General features: G+C 45.3%; 1 protein-coding gene across 4 annotated transcripts in view; it reads left to right on the top strand.

Annotated features, from left to right (window-relative positions):
• Positions 1-20,364, top strand: part of LOC135396482 (E3 ubiquitin-protein ligase HUWE1-like) — a 146,706-nt gene that overhangs the window by 82,276 nt on the left and 44,066 nt on the right. Inside the window, exons 46-61 of one of the 4 annotated variants that reach the window (XM_064627475.1) lie at positions 2,857-2,944; positions 6,130-6,207; positions 6,268-6,395; positions 6,450-6,570; positions 6,640-6,732; positions 6,807-7,017; positions 7,098-7,245; positions 7,304-7,430; positions 9,587-9,747; positions 13,376-13,508; positions 13,569-13,679; positions 13,737-13,776; positions 15,746-15,924; positions 16,221-16,281; positions 16,337-16,404; positions 20,126-20,343. In XM_064627475.1, coding sequence (XP_064483545.1) covers positions 2,857-2,944; positions 6,130-6,207; positions 6,268-6,395; positions 6,450-6,570; positions 6,640-6,732; positions 6,807-7,017; positions 7,098-7,245; positions 7,304-7,430; positions 9,587-9,747; positions 13,376-13,508; positions 13,569-13,679; positions 13,737-13,776; positions 15,746-15,924; positions 16,221-16,281; positions 16,337-16,404; positions 20,126-20,343 — 1,965 coding nt within the window. Of the gene's footprint in view, positions 1-2,856; positions 2,978-6,129; positions 6,208-6,267; positions 6,396-6,449; positions 6,571-6,639; positions 6,733-6,806; positions 7,018-7,097; positions 7,246-7,303; positions 7,431-9,586; positions 9,748-13,375; positions 13,509-13,568; positions 13,680-13,736; positions 13,777-15,745; positions 15,925-16,220; positions 16,282-16,336; positions 16,405-20,125; positions 20,344-20,364 lie in introns of all 4 variants that reach the window. The other 3 variants (XM_064627472.1, XM_064627473.1, XM_064627471.1) reach the window with 3 other exon arrangements.

The raw sequence follows: 20,364 nt of genomic DNA, 5'->3' as shown, positions 1-20,364 counted from the left end.
CTGGACCGGTAATCCAGAAGATGTGGGTTCGATCCCTACAGCTGGCTAACCTTTTCAGTGACTTTCATCTTTCATCTTTCAAAGTTATAAGCTAAACAACCGTCTTAAGTGATTGCAAGATGCAAAAAATGAACGAACTCTGCCAACGGCAGTCCACGTGGGCATAGTTACGGGAATACCAAGTGGTGGCAGCACTAATGGCGGTGCCCATTCCTTGAATCGCGTTTTTGTGTATAGGCTCTCTGGGAAACGTGAAGAGATATCTATTCCCAAACTTCGCTATGTGAATGGGCCAAAAGCAAAACAGCGTGATGAGTGCAGGAAGAACACCAATTCCTCATCAGTTTGCCACATGCCTTGGAGCGACGGAACTGATAGAAGTAGGGGCTGACTGCAGCTCATTTTCGTAGCAAAATTTGGTGATGGACAACTCAAAGTACCATATTTGCTTGCATATTGGACGCACTTGCGTATTGAACACACCCCAACTTGAGCGCCGAAATACTGGTACTTTTTTTGTTCCCCACACATTAAAAGCACCCCGACATTAGTAGCACGGCCGGATCGTCTCGCGCAGCACCAGCCAGCCAGCATATCGCCCTCACACGGCCACTCTTATCGCGCAGTCAACGAGAAGAAGTGCCTGGTGTTAGAGTGATGAATGACGAATGCGAGAGACATCGGGGAGTATTTTATCCACGCTTGATAGAACGGAAGACATTCGATTCCGGGATAATTGTAGACATCTCGGAATAAATCGCGACGATGAGGCAAAATCGCAATGTTCAATTCTGGAGAGAGCGCCGTGGATGTCTCGGAATAAATTGCGATTATGAAGCAGAATCGAGACGTTTGATTCCGGAGAGATCGTCGGGGATATTTCGGAATAAACCGCGTCGATGAGGCAGAATCGCGACTTTTGATTCTGGGGAGATCGCAGTGGATACCTCGGAATAAAATGGGAGTTACGTGTACCTTAAGTGTTGGGTTCCAATTTTCCCCCGAGTATTGAATGCACCCACTCAATAAAGCGATGTTTTTTGGTAAAAAAATGTGTGTCTTATATGCGAATAAATACGGTATGTGCTTGTTTCAGAACTCTTAAAAGAGGGCAGCTTTAAGTAATGGCTGGCCACAATACTGCTGTTTCACATGTCCCTGGAAACCTTTGATTAGAAAGTTAATCAATGAATTTCATACAGTAGTAACATACTCTCATCGACAAAGTCTATGACTGGCCATATAACACTCCTGCGAAATTAGCACATGTGCTGCTCTCTTAGCTTTTTTGACAAAAGGTATGTACGTATCGAATAAAAAGAAACATCCTGTATGTGTGTCTGCTCAAACTTCCTCAATATTCTCTGTAGCTGTGGCATTGTGTTCTCGCAAGAAAAATGTTGAATTTGGAAGATACAATGCAATCCCGTTAATTCGAACTTGAAGGGGTCCGAAGATTTGTTCGAATAAAGTGGAGCTCAAACTAAAGGGGCTACTCTGAATGAGGGCTTCATGCGTGGGCAGCGCATACTAGCTCATGGCTAGTCATTCACTAGGCTTTGCCGCATGTTTGCGGTCGCACAATGGCAGAAATTGGCAGAAATTGTTGGTCTTTTGTCTTTGGTTTTAGCGCTTTTAACCCGTGATGTCCTACCAACATGCCCAACTCGATGTCTTACATAAGAGGCTCATTCTTTCCAGAATATTTATTTATGGGCAAGCATTAAAACAGCTCACGGCAAAAAATGATCTTATACATGCATGCATTCGTTTCTTCAGCCGCGACTCTATAACCGTCGTTTGCGATGTTAAGCGCAACCCAACTGCGAGCCCCGCAAACACAAATATTGCCAACTCAGTTCAAGAAAATATCGAATTGCTGCCCTTTTCTTGACTCTGTAGTCAACAGGAAGGATATTGGCCCCCTTAAAACAGCGAGGCTTGCTTGCATTGCAGACGTCAAGTAAGCGGCATCGTTCCGTACTGGTCACGTTTGTGCACACCATTATGGTGATTTGTTCCTTGCTCCTCTTTCTACTGGCAGAAGTATCACTTTTATGAGAAATTAACTTATAAGTAATAAGCAAAGTTAACATTTCATAAGTGAAGGTGTTCCTGATACGCGGGCCAGGCGAGCTGGCGTGCCAGGCGGTGCGTGGCTGGCGCTTCCGAGACGATGCGTGGTCAGGGGCGGCCAGGAAATCTTGTTTGAATAAACCGTTGCGCACGTTCATATGTTGAGTTACCGGGTGTTTTCCCCCATTTAAATACACATTGTTTTACGGGGACCCGACCGTCAATTCTAATTAAGACATTTCATATTAACGGGATTGCACTGTATTTACACTGTTTCTAGTTATTTCACAGAGCAGGGGTTGTCATATTGGGTTCCGTGGCCGGTTATAGAGCATTACAGGATGCGTATAACAGTAACCGTACGACGAATCATTATATGTGTGTACGGTGCCATCAGGCACGCTCCGAAACAGCTCCAGGTTGTGAGAATCAGGCGGAATCAGGAAAGAGTTTGGGATTGGTTGAGAATTCGAGAAGAATGCTTCTCCTATCTGTTTCCCGTCGCACGTTGTCCGATATCACTCACGATTTTCCATACTGCACACTGCGTGATTTCACGACTGCTTGTTTTCTGTGTGACTGCTCATGCTTTGCAATGAGAAAAGAGAAGACTCATATGGAATAACCAGCACATGACAATATTTTGTCAACACTGTCTCGCTCTTTGCATTGATTTTGGCAAAATCTTTGTGGGGCCTTGTCTTGTGAAGCAATAGGCTGATTTCTCAATCTTTGGAATCATTACAAATATGTGGGCGATCTCATGTGTGTTCATTTCAGAATGATGGTGTGGATCTCGTTGGAATCATGGACGTCCTCTTGGATCATCAGGGTGGGACTGGTGAAGCAAGTGGCCCCGATGCCTTGGGTGATTTTTCTTTTCCACTTTTCTCCAACAATGGCATGTACTTTACTGCTAACGTTGTACACTTTGAGGTCTTAGCTATCACCATACCTGCCAACTCCCCCGATTGGTCCAGGAGACTCCCGGATTTAAACCGTTTTGTACGATTGTATGACCGAGAAGCAAATCTCCCGGAAAATGCAGTTTCCCCCTCTATATCTCAAACACCTGCTTTTTTTTCTTGCCTCACAGAGGTAAACGTGAATCCAATACCAGCACGATTGCCATCGGCATCGCCTCTGCTTTCCGGAGTGTTCTAGGTTCTAGACACCGCGGTTCTAGTTCTAGCACTTTTAGTTTCCGGGCATTTTCTCCATGTTTCCAGGCGACCAGGGGGCCTTTGCTGTGTTTTTGCCTTGCATATTGCAGATCACAGCTCCGTGTAAGCGAAACAAGTATCTACACGTGTTTCTGAAGCAATACACAACTGAATTAGGACGCGTGATCGTGTTCACGAAAGGGCACCATGTGTTCTGCACGGTTTACGACTGCGGCATCAGCATTCCGCGTGGAGGGCGGACCGACATTGTTACCTACGTTACGTCGAGGGAGCACCTGAACCACCTTATATGCCAAGACAAACAGTACTAGCTAGGTCAGTTTTTCTGAAAGCAAGACAACAACTGCGATGTTATCCGAGCGGGCCCTCCTCCTCAGTGTTCCCAACTCCCGACGTTGCAAAGCGCTATACGTGTGCTCGAGCTAGTCGACTGCCATAGTCGGTGAAATTGGAAACTGCGCACGAGAGCTCATGATAAGCGCGCTGAACGGAATTTTTTTGCGGTAGCTGTTGATGACACTGACGACAGCGTTGTATAACTGTAACTGATGGTTCTGATGTGTTATACAAGCTACTTTTTAAATAACTTGTTTAGCTAACTTATTCAACAACAACTTTGTTTAAACTCTCCTGGGAAGTCCAAATGGGCTTTTGAAGTTCAGCCACATTACTGAGGCAGTGCTGAACGAGTAGTGCTGAATGTGAGGGAAGTTCAGCATCGCGAAGAACACAGGGACATAGTTTCGTGCAGGGGCAGATCCAGGATTTTTCCGAGGGGGGGGGTCCGCTATGGACAAGTGCCAGGTGCATGCTGGGATTGGTTCATTGAACCCTATGTTTAAGTCTGGAATTGAGGGGGGGTCCGGACCCCTGGACCCCTCCCCCCCCCCTAGGTCCGCGCCTATTTTTGTGTCTTCACGTTCTTTTGAGAAAGTGTCATGGCTTTGTCACAGACACCCAGATAATTTCTTGGAGAGGGAAAACTCTGTTGCTGTAACACTTGTGTCTGAGTCTGCTGGGGTCAAGCATGCTCCTGTTACATGTGCAAATAAAAGCCTCCCAACGTCAGCTTTCTCCCACATAAAACAGCATGTCCATTTGCCAACAACGTACCCCCCTTTTCAAATCTCCCTAATTCGGATGTTCCTAAGTTGGCAGGTATGTATCACGATTTAATCACAAGGAATAACAGAGGAATGGATAGCTCTTGTACGCAAGTTGTTAACCAGTTGTATCACCTTTGCAGAGCACGAGTGCCTTCCCACTTCACCAGTTTATAGATTAGTGTTTGTTCAAGTGTTATGTATTTAAGGCTAACTTGGGCTTGAGATGAAAAAAAAAAGGGTTTTGCGCATAAAATGTTGCACTGAGGCTACTTGTCGACACATGATCACATGAAAGACCACACCCAAAAATTGTACAGCATGACTCCTGGTACCCAAATGAATCTGCGTGGCTGCTTGCTTTTGCAACTTTTGCATCAGCTGGAGGTTGAAATTTATAAAATTATTTAGCTTTGGCTGGAGGTTTGATATTTTATTGGGTAGTATAATTACTGAGGTCCTAGTTTATGGCTCACAATAATGCCCAGATGTTTGCAGATGCAATACTAGTCCTTTCATACTGGCCTCTGTAGGAGCTATGGGTAACTTGGGTTTTAAAGTTGTGTGTGCTTACCAGCGGCATGGCCAAGCGGGTTAAGGCGTCCAGCTTGTTGGTGGTAGCCAAGGTTGTGCTGAAAACTGGGAGGTGGTGGGTTCAAATCCTACCACCGGCTGTGCTGTCTGAGGTTTTCCCTGGGTTTTCCGAAGACATTCCAGACGAATGTCGGCACAGTTCCCCCTGAAGTCGGCCCAGGACGCATAGTAACCCCTCTGTCCCCCCACTCTTTCCTGCTGTCCTCTCTCCTTCTGTCCGCATCTGTATGCTGCTCATAGCCACAGTTGCTTCGCGGCGCTAACACAGAAATAAAAAAAGATAGTCTGTTTGCATATTGAATAGCATAAATGCGGGCAAGCTGCTGAATGAAGCTACTGAAGCTTCGTGATGTCTTGTACTTTCGTTTTGGGTTGTTACCTGCAAAAGCCTCAAGTAAACTATTCATTTTTTGCATCTGCACATGTATTTTCCCATCAGTTTATATCAGTTTGCATGAAATGCTTGCAGATTTCTTTCTTGTGCAGGTTGTTTCTGTTTTAGCACACAAATACACTATGCAACTTGTACTTGAAGATGCAAATTCCAGTACAACATCATGGGCCCACTTGCACAAACGTTGAGGAATTTCCTCAGAGGTGTCCTCAGTAGATTCAGCAGTGCTTTACACATGAGGAGTGTTGAAGACAGTAGTGAGTGCCTGAAGCACCACCAAAGCTACTGGGGACATGACTGAGGAATCTTAAGATTCTTGCAAGTGGGCCCAGAGCACATTTCTTGCAGTCACTGAGAAAACTCAGTTACACATTTCTTCTATGTCAGACCATTACAGCCAAAAAGAGTAAATTAAAAACATAATAAAGAAATTTGCTGCATGTTTGTGCATTCTACCAAGGGCCATCTTCCCGATCTTCCATGTATCATTGTAACTTCCTTCTCTTCCCTCTTCGCAACTGGACCTGCATGACAGTCGATATTGGTGGGCCCTATAAGGCTTTAAAATAGACCTACTTCCCATTACTTAGGGTAAATGTGGCTAATGTTGAGTTTCATTTGACAAAATTTGGCTCTGTTTACATTGTGGTTGTGACCTGGCTCTTTTGAACCCAGGTTTAAAATGCACATAACCGCAGGTACTTGCAATAACCTAGCGCTCTGTTTTGATGTTGTGTATTGGTAGCAAGGAAAAATTGATTCAAGACAATTGTTGCAGAGGAAGGCAGTGGGACTGACCAGGCAGAGCTAGTTCTCAGCATGGATGCAGAAGATCAGCATGACTCTCAACATGACAGTGAGTAATAAGACTCCACACGACACCAGTCAGACATAAAACTGTTTACATTTTCTCTAGTGGAAGATGTCCATCAGGAAACAACAGACTCTGAGAGCAACTCTGAATCTGGTCACAGCGAGGATGATGCAGAACAAGATGAGGAACCTGAAGAAGATGGTGATGAGGAGGATGAGGAGGACGAAGAGGTGGGTGAGCAAGCACCTAATAGCGCACCATGTCTCAAGCGCTTGCATTTTCAGGGATCTCAGTTTGAGGCAGAAGAGTACCAGGACATTGAAGAGGCTCTGTTCCGCATGCAGGACAGAGATGACAATCTCTTCTTCCACTTTGAGGAGGTGTTTCCTTCGTCTGGCGAGCCTGGTGAGAAACTGCGGCAGTAAATTGATTATATGTGGCAGTAATGCTAATCAGCAATGTTCCGTCTACCAGGAGCATCTATCATGTTTGGGGGCACAGAAGGCGTCCGCACCTACCAGCTCCCCATTGTCCCAGATGAAGCAAATAATGGTGCTGAAGCAAGTGGTGTGTTCTCATTTTTGCTTCATATTTTTTGGTGGCTTAAGAAAAATGTTGAATCTGCAATGGTATGGCTACAGGCCCCTCAATTCCACCACCCCCGGGAACTGTTGCAAGCACTCATCCACTGCTTGTCCGTCATGGAGAGGCTGGTGGCACGGGAGTGTCATCTCGGGTACACAGACGTCCTCGGGGCTACCGAGCTGGTACCCACGGAGGGAGTGCGGCGGCGGCGGGCACATGGCACGTCTATGCCAACCGTCATCCCAATCCTCCAGCCATCCTGCAGAGGTGGGCTTTCTTTTGTGCTTAACCTTTGTGATTGGACCTGAAAGTTGTTTGACTGCAATGTTTGTGGAATGGTGCTCCAGGTTGCTGGGCCCCAATACGGCACAGGATATACTGCAGTTGACGTCCTCTTTTGTTCCGGTTACTTCATCAACGGCACAAACCAGAGTAGTGTTTGCTAACAGTGACTTCCGTATTCTGGCCACAGATGAGGACATATTTGAGATACAGGTACAGTAAGTTGCATGTATTGTAGTAGCGAGTGTGTAATGCATACCTCCTGGTGTAGGACCAAGGGACATTTGTGTCCAGTGGTGGAGGCACAGGCACTCTGGCCAATATTCCAACAGCACTGGTGCGGTGGACGGAAGAGTCACGTGTGCTTGACGGGGACAGCATGCACGACTGTGTTACAGGTGAATGGATGTGAATTACTGTACGGTAGAAGCAACAGAAAATTTTGGATACAAGTGCATTTTAATCTGCAGGTTCGCAAAATGGCAACCATGACTAGGGCCAGAAGTTTTTGGGAAATTGATTTTCTAGGATTCGAGGTGTAAACTGGGGCGTTAAAGTCGGATGCATTAATTCATGCAAATTCGGATTTAAAAACAGTGCCGATCCATGCTCATGAGCAACATTCAGGTTTTATTGAACAGTAAGATATGTGGAACACCAAAGTGTTTCAGGATACATAAAGGTAAAAGCCATAGCCATGGCATACTGACTGGAATATATGAGCAATGAATGAGCTAGAATACTCACCATTGGTAAAGAAAGATGGTAAATGAGCAAACTTTCTGGCTAACTTGGCATTTCTACTCGATGTCCTTGTTGACGTACAACATCATGCACATTGGCAATGTGTCGTCATTGATAGTTGATCGTTCAGGCCTTTGAACGTATCGCTAACAACTAAAGGTACGCTCGACATCACAATTTCCACTGGGCACACAGAGTAGATCAAGTGCAGCTGCCCTTAGGTTGGGATATGTGTGGTTTTGTTCCCAGTAATTCATTATGCTGAGGTCTTGATTTGTAGGAACATCATCCTTGAGATACTCCTGGCACTGTCTTTCAATGTTCTCATCCTTATTTACCATAGAAAACAAATTCCTGTATGATTCCCCCCCTCAAACACCCCCTCCCCCATTATGTGCTCTGACCCCCCCCCACACACACACAAAAAAAAGCCGAGGGTCTGGATCTGCCCCTGGTTAGAAGCTATACCTGTGCATGGGTACAACAGCTGGGGGCTTCCAAATAGCTGTGTATGGCAAACCATTTGCTGCACAGATCTCAATGTACATATGATATAGGTGGTTTGCATATTTGAAAAGAGCACCGAACTTTATCACGGCCACGCGAACGTCAGCTGCAGCTTGGCAACAGAGTGCCTTGTCTACCGCCACATGGATAAGGTGTGGCAAGTCCTTCGCATCAATTGTGTTCACGGCTTCTCCTTCACGAATTTCATGCATCAGTTTGCTAGAGCCGCTAGCGACAGCGGTAACGTCGTTCCAGCTTTTTTCACACTCTGTTAGCACGGAAGTAAGAACATGCCAACAGTCAGGCTGTTACAAGCTTTTAAGTGAGACACATCTGCAAGGTGAATCACCTTATCTTTTTTGTCCGCATCATAATAGCAAAACGGTGTGTTCACGGTAGGGTCGCCAAGCACATCTAGTGATTCATCCACAATGAGGCTGATATTCGCCTTTTGGACTTTCGTTGTCAACAAATGCTTGTAGCTGTGAAAAACCTGAGCTAGGTGTTTCTCCCTCAGTTGCTTCGCCGACAGCATGGTTTTTGTAGCAGGGCCGTACTTCCTGATGACATGTCCCAGCTCACCGTTTTGTTGCTCGAGACCAATGCCCGAGAAACAAAACGCTCGCACGAAGTCACGTATTGCACCTTGGGCTACTTTCTCTGTATCTGTCTGACGCACGGTGATGTCAAAGATTGTCGGTTGACTTGCTTTTTCGGCCTCTGCCCTTGAGCCGTTTTCTTTCATTTTGGCGTGTCTCTGTGATGACAAGTGCTCCATGATTCTGTCATACAGTTTCTTGGATAGGTAAGGTGAGATTTCAACGCAGCAGTACCGGCAAACCAAGTTACACTCTGGGGTTGAAGATCCATATTAACTGTCTAAGTGTGGTTCCTAGCGCAAGGACACCACTTCATGAATACAGTGCAGAGCTGTGATAGCCTGCAAGATGCCATAGATTTTGCAACTGAGATGAATGAAGGAGGTTCTTATGCCAGAATTGTTTTCTGGACACCTATGAGGCAGTGTATTTAAGTTATTTAATTGCCATGCACTACTGTGCAGTATACCCCATTTTCTTGCTCTGCTGGTGCGGTACGTCATTTCACCCTGCCGCTGTGGTAGATCTTGCATAAAACCAAAATACCAGCGATTTAGGCTATGAAAGTATGTTCTGGGGTACTTATTTTAAGTGAATGCATTTGGGACATCGCACATTATTGCCCTAAATTACTCCAGCAATCATCAGCTTACTGATGGAACAATGATTGTGTCACTTATGGTGTGTTCTGATGCTGATGACAGGTTTAAAGCCAGCCATTCTGGAGGTTCTAGAAAAGTTTCGGGATGAAGAGCTGGCTGAGTGGCGGGAAAAACGTCGGCGTTCGCAGGAGCAGCAGCAGCCAGGTGATACCAGAGAAGAACAGACCCAAGAGGTCGAGGGCAGCCCAACCACTACCGCTCTGGTAATAACTCTCTTTGTGTATAACTCAAGGGCTCTTCTTCTCTGCTTCCACACCTTTGAAGTCCCCAGCGATGACATTTCCACTGTTAGTTCTCCTGCTTCCATGTCCTCTTCTTAGTTTGTGTTTAATTGTTTGTCTTCAGTCTGTTTGCTTTTCCTATCCCGATAACCCCGAAACTTGACTAATCACGATTTGGCCTGACGGTATTGAAAAAAAATTTAGCATGGAATATGTTCTTGGTCTCTCCAGAACGGAGCCACAGAAAACTCCAAATGTGATAATCTGCTATTTCGGCCAGCTCCATGACATAAACTCACAAATCTTGTTACATTGATAGGAAATTGCACTCGTTTCCGCACATTTCACTGCCATTGTTTTTCTTCAGTTAGTTTGAGTATTACATTGTGCCATTTTCAAAGCGTTCCAAAAGCCGGGATTCATCACGAGTATAAAAAGGGGTATACACCGACTTGACAAAACAATACAAAACAATTTAATTCAGACGTTTTGTCCCCCATGCCATACGGGAGACATAATCAGTGTCTGCCAGAGGCAGAATGAGGAATACACCAAACCAGTTGTCTCATTTAAGGTCAGAGTAGACTTCGGGAAGTGGGCCACGGTTGGCATTACATACAGTCTTATCATGCCTTTGGCAGACACAGATGATGTCTTCCGTAAGGGGGACGAAACGTCTGAATTAAATTGTTTTGCACAGAATCTTTGGTGCCCTGAGGGTCGCAACTTGCAATAGGAATCTGTGTAGGAAAATTCTTACTGAGAGATGGCAGTGGCAACTGAGATGAGCGGCATGGCAAAGTGGATACAGCATTGGTGGTAGCTCCAAGGTTGTGCTGTAGAACAGTACCGTATTTACTCGCATATTGGATTTACTCGCATATTGAACACACACCCAACTTGAGCTCCGAAATGCTGAAACTTTTTTGTTCCCCGCACATTAAACGCATCTCGACTTTAGTAGCATGTCCGGATCGTCTTGTGCAGCGCCAGCCAGCGTAGTGCGCTCGCGTGGCTACTCGTATCGTGCAGCCAACGAGAAGTGCCAACGCACTAAAGTGATGCACGACGAATGCGACGGACATAGAGCAGTCTGTCTTCCACGCTTGATGGAACAGAAGACAATTTGTATGTGGAATCGCGACGATGAGGGACGATCGTGACTTTCAATTCCGGAGAGAGAGCTGTGGATATTTCTGTATAAATCCGCGGTGACGCGGCATAATCGTGATGTTCGATTCTCGGGAGATCACCACGGATATCTCTGAATAAAGTGGGTGTGAAGTACTTTAAGTGTTGAGATCTAATTTTCCCCCCCATGTATTTAATGCCCCCCCTCAATGGCATGATGTTTATGGTAAAAAATGTGGATCTTATACATCAGTAAATACTGTAGGTGGTAGATGAAAGTCCTACCACTGACTGTCAATGGACATTTGCACAGTTCCTCCTGAAGTTAGTCCACTCCTTCGTGCTGTCCTTTCATCATCGGTTCTCCAAACTTCTCATTTGTTCTCATTTGTTCTCATTGGTTCTCATTTGTGCACTACTCATAGCCACTGTTGCTTCACAAGGGCCTGTTCACATTGCAAGACCCAGACAATGTACCAATCCACATCAAGAATGTGTTCTAACATTCGTCAGGATATGTCAGTGGGACAGTTGGGTAGATATTGGATGGGTTTAACTATAAATTCACACTGTTCTGTGTGCAGGATGTCCAGAATCGGGTGATGCACACAAATGTTCGTTAGCTGGTTTTGCTTTGGGCAGAAACAAAGGTTGTACAGTAGAATCTTGTTAATTCGAAATCGCTTAATTCGAACCTCCAGATAATTCAAACTCTCATCCAGGTCCCGTCCAAGCCACGTGTATTTCAATGGGGAGAAACTCCTGGTAATTCGAACGGTCGAGCGTATACATTGCATAATTCGATCCAACGGCGCTCGCGCCAGACGTGTCACCAGAACGTGTCACAGCGCTCCATATCTCCCTGGTTATCTCCCTCTTACTCTCTGTGTAAATCTTTCTACAACCTGTTCACTGTAATTTCCCTAACTGGCACCATGCCAGCAGAGACGATGGCATTAAGACTGGGCTCTTGACTGACGCGGACATCATTGATGCCGCGTGCACCAACCGAGCTAGACCAGAGGACTGTGCGGAGTGTAGTGACGAAGATTCGGACGACCCAAGCCGCGAACCAGTGCCTTTGCGAAGTGCATCTGATGTAGCATTGGCGCTGGATATAGCGGCGCTCTGTTTTTCTTCTGAGTAAAATGCAGATGCCGTGCTTAAACTTGTGTCCGAATGGAAAGCGGTGGTAACAGTCCCGCTCCACGAAACGGTTGTAAGAACGAATTACTGACTGCTTTCAACCCTAATTTGCTTCATAATTTCTGTAAGTGAATTTTTGCAAACATACAAGTCCTGTATTTCCTTCAAAGTCGTAACGGCCATGACGCCCTGGCAGTTTTCTCTGCCATAACATCAGTTGGGCATCAGGAGCATAACGACGGTGGTGGTGGAGTTTGGCAGCGGTAACAATTTGAATGACGCCAATATAAATGTATCCTAAAGTGACACCGGTACCGCGAACGTATAGCACGACCGAGTGCGTCGCAGCGTGTCTGCACACGCTCCCTGCACCCAAGCCCCCTTCCAGGAGAGCGTGTCCCGTTAGTTCGAACTCTGCTTTATTCGAACAAATATCCCGGCCCCCTCGGGTTCGAATTAACGAGAGTCTACTGTATAGGATATTAGGTAGGGCTGTGCCAATAATGATTTTTGGGTTCGAATCGAATAGTAAAATCTTCAAATAGTAGCGAATCGAATAATGTCGAATACCACACAAAAATGTGTGCTTATTGCTGAATAGTAAGCAAAAGCTTGCATTGAAACCTGGTGCTCAGTTGTAGTTTGTGAGGCTGACTGCAAATTGTATACACATTTCATTGATGAATACATTTGTGCTAGAATTGTTCTGAAAATTGTAATTCCAGACATAACGTAGCTGGCTGTGTGATTAAATCCCTCTTTCTATGGCGTCATAGCTGGTCCAGCCAAAGCTAAAAATAATTAAACTAACTTCAACATTCCTGCCAACATTTGCTAAAATATTTCTCAAAAGTGGCATTTTTCAGTGATCCCTCAAGTCGCACTTTTAAACCATGCCTGCAACCCCGTGGCACTGACAGAAGTGTAAACTAGGCTTCGCCTGATGCTCAGAGACATGAGGCGAAGCCAACTTGCAGGATATCGTCAAATCCTTACGCGCAAATCTGTAAAGTAAGCTTCACCTAACATGTAGAGGCATGAGGTGAAGCAACCTTGCAGGATATATTTGAGGCGCACAATTGTAAAGTAGGCTTCGCCAAACGCTCAGAGGCATGAGTTGAAGCCAGCTTGCGGAATTTCGAATATATTCGAGTGTTCGATGAAATGTTATTCGGCTCGAATACGAATAGCGCGGTACCGTTATTCGGTGCGAATATCGAATATTTCGAATATTCGCACACCCCTAACATTAAGACAAACTGAATCAGAATTGATGGTTGAGATGTTGCAGCTGTACCAATGCGATGTTGAAGTTGTACCACAATGTGTGTAGGTGGGTCTCATCCCAGACTGTAGCATGGCAGCTACGACATCTACCCCGACATCAACGGCTGTTACATCAACGCCTACATCTGCAGTCACTTCTGTGGGTGGCACAGCCTGGACGACAACTGCTGCTGATACATGTAAGTTCGTGTAAGTGGACAATCATGTACACACAGATCATGTTCAATGTCCTGCTGCAGCTGCTCCACCTACATCAACAGAGCCGTCACTAGCAGGAACTGAACGATTGGCAGCATCCATCGTAGAACGGGTGCTTGGGCCTGCTCTCTCTATGACTTCTACCCCTCAAGGTGAAAAATGTTGGCTTGTAGTTGTGGTTGATGTATTAAATACTTATTTTTTGTCAGCAGTGCGGCTTCCACCTTTGACCTCAACGCCACCTATCAGGTCAGTGGTATGTTCAAACTGTTATGGTCACGAACGCAGCAAAAGACACTTTCCTCATGTCACACATAGAGACAACGACGAGGAAAGTGAATACTGTTGTAATGAGCAACTTGTGCTCCCAAAATAATGAGCAAAGAAAGCAGTAAACAACGAGATGCTTGCCAGTAGTCTGCAAGTCCCCAGCAAGGAAGACTGAAGCAAGGAAAGCAACAACCAGTGCTCAAATGGGGTGTAACTGATATCTGGTTAACATAATTCTTTTTTTTTTTCTAGAGTCAGCCGGATGGACAGTTAGGTGATATCAGGCGCACAAGCAAAGGAGCATTGATAACAGTGTCTGCCACAGGCCGAGAGATAATATGGTGTCTGGCAATATGCAGAAAATTGCTGTTAAGGATAGTCTGGCCTGAATGGAAGAAAACTTGTAGTAATCCCTAATTCACCCACACACAAAAACTGAGAGAAAAGCAAATGTCAGCAAATTTTCAAGATTTTCAGTGTAGTGTATTCATTTCAGCAAACATACTTTTAAACGGAACCCCCGATTGCACAGAATAACCGCTCAATAAATAAAGAAATCATGAAACCTCAATCAGTTGGAGACGTCAAAAACATCATGGTGAATGTCTGCTGTGTCAACGTCCTGCATTGATTGGGCTGTGCCATCTTCATAATGATTCAGACACTCTGGCTATCAGACGCTACCAAGAGCTGATAATGCAATGTAATGACACTTGACACTCGCTTGCATGGTACCATGGCGAAAAGGAAACCAAATGAACGAAATGACAAACATGTGGCACTCATGTGGCAAGCACATGCTGACAATTTAAGCAGTCAAACTAATGTGCAACAATAAATTTGAAAGCTATGAATGGTGACAATGGTGACAAGCAAGTGTCAGGCAAGCAGTACAGTCAAGCCCGTTTATTACGATCTTCGATAGAACGATAACTCCGATATTGCGATTGAATTGCTCGTTCCTGTCAGCTCTCCCATTGAACCACATGTAAACAAAACATCGATATAACGATCGCCGCGAAAGCGCTTGCTCACATATAGTAATCAGAATTCTCCCGGCAACCGGTAAAACGCGTGAAAACTAGAAAGCAAGACTGCACCATTTCACTGAAAACAAATTACATTGGCATTTTCAAGAGCCTTCACCTCCGTGCGCTCTAAAGTGAGAACGCAGTTTTATCCGCGCATGACTGCCGGGGACTAGATGCGTACAACGCAAGGCACGCGACTTTGAAAGGGCGGAAGGGAGACGCGCGAAGTAGAGAACGTTGTTCCCTCTCCACATCTTCTCTCGTCTTCGAGCTTTTCTCTTGTTTTGCTGTGTGCTTGCTACGATGGCGTCCACGGTTTCGAGATGCTTTTTGACGAGGAAAGACGCGTGGTTCGACCCGAAGTTGCATACGCTCTACGGGTTTCGTACTGGGGCAAAACCTCGTTGTGAAGTACCGCGGCTTCGAAAACGTGTATTGGCAGACAGTTGCGTGTCACCACCCAAACACGCGTTGGCGGTTTTGAGAGCAGTGATGACTACGGCATTAGATGACGAGCAATGGACGAGGTCGTCGATCTCAAAAGGTGCGGCGCCTCACATGATATCGGCGGTTATGTTATCAAAAGCTTTGGACACACAGCTGCGCCAGTTTAGAGCTAGATAAAATGCTTTTGTGCTCACAACGAACGCCCATGTTCAGCAGCGTCCTACTTGTGGCGATCTACTTCGTTTACGCGAACCCGAGCGGCAATTTCTCGAAAGCTCGTTTTTAACGATACTCTGATATAACGATCAGATTTCGCGTTCCCATCAATAAACACACTCGACTCTATTGTATTATGTGTCAAGTAGCTCCATTTGAATGTGCATAACCATCTGTTGAGTCAGAATGGGTTGACCTGCTCGTGTGTCTCAGAGGAAACAAGACTCGTGGCTACATGAGAAAACTTATTTCAGCTGGCTGGAAGGCTTAGGGAGCACTGCCCTGTCTGCTGTCACCACCGCTTTACAGCAGTCAAGTTCCTTACCATCTTCTATCTTGAGCTCCCTTTCCTGCCCTATGGACACTTCAGAACCAGCTCAAAGAAGATCAGAGGATGCAGAACAGGCAAATGCAGATCCAGCCACACCTGCAGGCAAGTTGTAGTGCAGTTGGTGTGCATTACTTGCCGTGCTTGTGTCAGAGAAAGCTGGGTTGTGACTAGAAACGGGGGATCATACTGCGGTAATAAGAACACCTCAGTCCTGTGCAGAGGATGTGTGAAATGGTGTTAGGCGGATATAATGTTATATGGAAAGTGGGCCAGCTGTGCTTCTATGGGAGCTGATTATTATTAGCACTGAAAAATGGACCGTTTAACAAAACAACTTGTAGAATGTTTTCTGCTTCATGCGACAGTTGCTATAGTGCTTTCATATGGGATCCCTGCAGGTGAAACTGTTACTGAGAGGCCTCTGGTTGAATCTTTGTCTACACCCCAACCAGAGGAAAGGTAAGGGTTGTTCTCGCTTGATTATGTCCAGCTGTTGATGTTTTGCTTCGATCAGGGAAAGTGGGCCAGCAGCCCCTGGGCCGTCTGCAGGAGCAAATGACTTCTCAAGTATCTTGGGAGGTAGTAAGCAATGATTCTTATTTCCTTTCTATTTGTAAAGCGCATGGTTGACTCACAAATTTATTGCAACACTGAATATACAATATACAAGTGTGATATTCAGCATCGCAAACAACGTTGATAGTCACGTCTGAAGAAGCGGTAGTGTGTATAGCAGATTATTTTCTGCCTCAAGATGTTCTGATGTTTGCCTGTAAATCAATATTTTGGAATATGAATGAGCCTCTTATGTATTTCCTGTATTGCCAGGCTACAAGCGTGCGGCAAGGCCTAGTGAGCCATGACGCGTATCTGACACAGCAAGTGTGCACTGCTAGTGCATCTGGCTCTCATTCAGAATGATTCCCTTTAGCCCGAACTTCGCTTCATTCAAACAAGTCTTCTGCGCCCATTGTGTGTGAAATAGCAGGATTGCATTGTACCTCCTTTGTCCAGTTCTTATGTGAACCTGTGTGTTATGTAGAAGAATTTTTGCACCAGGACATGGAAAATTACCACTTCCTTTGTCCTCCACAGAAGTTTATTTGTCATCACTAGGAAACAAGGAACAAGAAAAACCGTGGGGCGTGTCCAATGAAATCCAACTTGAAATCCTTTCATGATTAGAAATGCTACACATGAGTGTAGCGTCCCAGCGTTACAATCCATTAGTTGCTCCGCTTATGTGGCTTCAATTTCGTGCTTGCTAACAATGCCAAGGACGAGCAATACTCTCACTAATGCTGAACATTATCGAACATTGATTCTTTGCTGCGTTGAAACGTGCCAGCGTCTTTTCAACCATGGTCAGTCACTTGCTGAGTAACTCTGTTAAATATAATATAAATGATATGTAAATTTTAAACGACTTTTAAATATACGATAATGACTGTGTATTATGAATAGAATAGGGTACGAGGTTTGCATGAAATATCTTCTGCAAAATTTGGAATAAAAATCAGGTGAAAAACTAACACCAAATCTTGGTGGATTCTGGTATAAAATCTCAAGAATCATGTAACATAGGTAAAAATTGCCTTTATTAGGTTTGTTATACATAATGCAATTGTAGAAAGAAAAAGCTTCCTAAGTAGTCAATAACATTGTGTGCTACAAGGTAAAACTGTGCTACCAAATGGCTAACGTGCTCAAAAATCCGTGGCCATCGAAACTTGCATAAAAAGCAACTCAGCGTAGACACTTTTTTTTGACAAAAAGCATTGCACTCATTTTAAGAGTGTCGCAGCTCATCCGTGACCTTTAGGCAGTGATGGAAGTGCTGCACCAAACTGCGCCAATCACAAGGTGCTGCACCATCCTGTGCCGCAGAGGGTGTATTTGCTGCACTTACGCGAAAGCTGCGCGAAAGCGCGGAGTAGGCAACTACTTCACAGTCTATGGGGGTCACGTGTGTCACGAGAAAACGGATGTGCGAGAAAAGGTGTACGAGACGCACCGGCGTGTGACCAAATTTAAACGTGCGAAGGAGCTGTCACAGCGACTTACTAGCCTTCTAATCGGTCGAAGCCGATGACAGCTAGGCTGAAGATGTTCCCCAAGCGCTACAGATGCGGATGGATGGAGGCAACAGCGATTACCAGAGAAATTGCTACGGAGGCAGAAAGGAAGGCAGAAGAGGATCAAAGGCCCTGACGAAAGGTTGAAGTTCAGAAGGGTGGCAGACCTGATGCTGGATATTCTTATAATACCGCATATCAGTGCTGAGTGCAAACGACTGTTCTGCATTGTAACGAGAACAAGAACAGAGTTCCTTTCGCATGCTCATGATAAAGACCCACCAAAAAGGACGGTGCTTCGACGAGACGTACTCGGACAACTTTCTCCGGTGGGCCACGTTTACAGCATTGGGATCACTTCCATAGTATTCCACGCTGAGACTGGAAGGTGACACGGGTTCGAATCCTGTCACCGGCTGTGCTGTCTGAGGTTTTCCTTGGGTTTTCCGAAGACCTTCCAGACTCTCTCCATCTGTCCACGTCTGTACGCCGCTCGTAGCCACAGTTGCTTCGCGGCGCTAACACGGAATTAAAAAAATATAAAGAAAAAACGAAAAACTTCCACAGTAGATGAGCAACAAAAGTATGCTGAATCGAATGAGCGCTGAATCAAATTGATATGTATTGTGTTTTCTCTCTCGCAAAGAGAATAGTATGTAGTTACTGGATATTTAATTACCTAAAATTAATTAGCTCTTTAATTAGGGAGTTTTTAGCCAAAAGTGAGATAGCAGAATGCGAGACAGCCCTCGTTGAAAGCCATTCTATTGTTTAAAAATCCTGAACTGAGCATGCACGTTTAAATATCCATCTCCGAATCTTGCTGTGCAAATGAGCCAAACCACAAACTGCTTGACTCAGAGGCACATGGCCTTTGCTGCTAGAAGCTTATCTGAGCCACAAAACAATTGACCTGGCCAGCAGATCAGCTCCTGCTCCGATCATCTTCATTGCTTTGAAGCATGTGACGCTCTGACGTGGAAAGAATGCTGTCCTCCCTACACTTCTGATGTGCGCAGTTTTGGCTAATTTCTATACCAAAGTTCAGCGATTGATACAGTGCAATCTCATTAATTCGAACTCTACGGGGGCCAAAGATTTGTTCGAATAATGTGGAGTTCGAACTGAAGGGAGACGCTCTAAATGAGCGCTTGATGCATTGGCAGCGCATGCTAGCTGTGTCGGAGACGCGTCCTGGCTTGCTACCCCGAGCCGCACGTTCGCTGTCATGCGATGGCGGAAATATGAGAGGTTGTTTCTTTCTAGAACATTCATTTACAAACAAGCATCAAAATAATCTCATACCAGCTTGCGTTCGTTTCTTCAGCCGCGACTCTAATAACGTCGTTTGGGATGTTGAGCTCAACCCAATCGCAAACCCTGCGAATGCGAATATGTATTGCCAACCCGATTCGAGAAAATATCAAATTGCTGCCTTTTTCTTGGCAATGTAGTCAACAGGAAGGGCCTCGATACCCTCAAAACAGCGAGGTTTGCTTGCTTTGTCGACGACAAAGCAAGCAAGCAACTGGCATGCATTGGTTGCATTTGCCGGTTGCATTGCCGGTTGCATGCACCGGTTGCATTTGCGTGCACCATTATGGGGATTCGTTTGTTACTCCCATTTCCTCTGGCAGAAGTATTGCTTTTATGCATCAGAGAAATTTATGAGAAATTTACTTATAAGTAATAAGTCCCTGACATGGCAGCAGCGTGCCCGATGCTTCCGAGCTGATGGGCGTAGTCGAAGGTCGGGTGCGGCCCTGCAATCTTTTTCGAATAAACCAGTGCGCAAGTTTATATGTTCGAATTACGGGGTGTTTTCCCCCATTGAAATTCACATGGCTTTGCCAAGACATGAGCGTCAGCTTGAATTATTCGGGAATTCAAATCGAGAGATTTTGAATTAACAGGATTGCAGTGTATTTCAACACACTTGCTTATTTAAGGATTGTAAGGAATGTAAGGAGGATTGTATCTCTATGTATCTCACTTTTGCCCGAAAACCCCCAACCCACCTTGAAAAAAAGGGTGCCACTGCCGCTCTCATAGCTTCTTTTGTAAAAAATCTAGTGCAGCTGAAGAAAACACCCTGATACTGCAATCTACTGCCACATATCTTTAAAGGGAAAGTGAAGTAGCATGTGCTTGTATTCTTTGTTACAATGTTTGGTGCAAGTTTGTGTTTCAAGAAATTTGTTCCACTCCCCATTAATCTTGAATTTCAGATATGGAAATTCCAGAAGGTGTGGACCCATCCTTCTTGGCAGCGTTACCTGAGAACATCCGTCAGGAAGTGATAGCGGAACAGTTACGGCTGCAGAGGTTGCGTAACCGTGCCCAGCAGGCAGCGGCCACCACGTCAGCCACTCTTGAAGGCACTAGCAGCTTCACGGAAGTGAACCCAGAGTTTCTAGCTGCGTTGCCTCCAAACATTCAGGAAGAGGTCAGTACTTTTCAGTCAGCC

The sequence above is a fragment of the Ornithodoros turicata genome, chromosome 6, assembly GCF_037126465.1.
Source record: "Ornithodoros turicata isolate Travis chromosome 6, ASM3712646v1, whole genome shotgun sequence".
In the NCBI taxonomy this organism is placed as follows: Eukaryota; Metazoa; Arthropoda; class Arachnida; order Ixodida; family Argasidae; genus Ornithodoros; species Ornithodoros turicata.
Note: the sequence above shows the minus strand (reverse complement) of the source record. Positions and strands in the feature narration are given on the sequence as shown.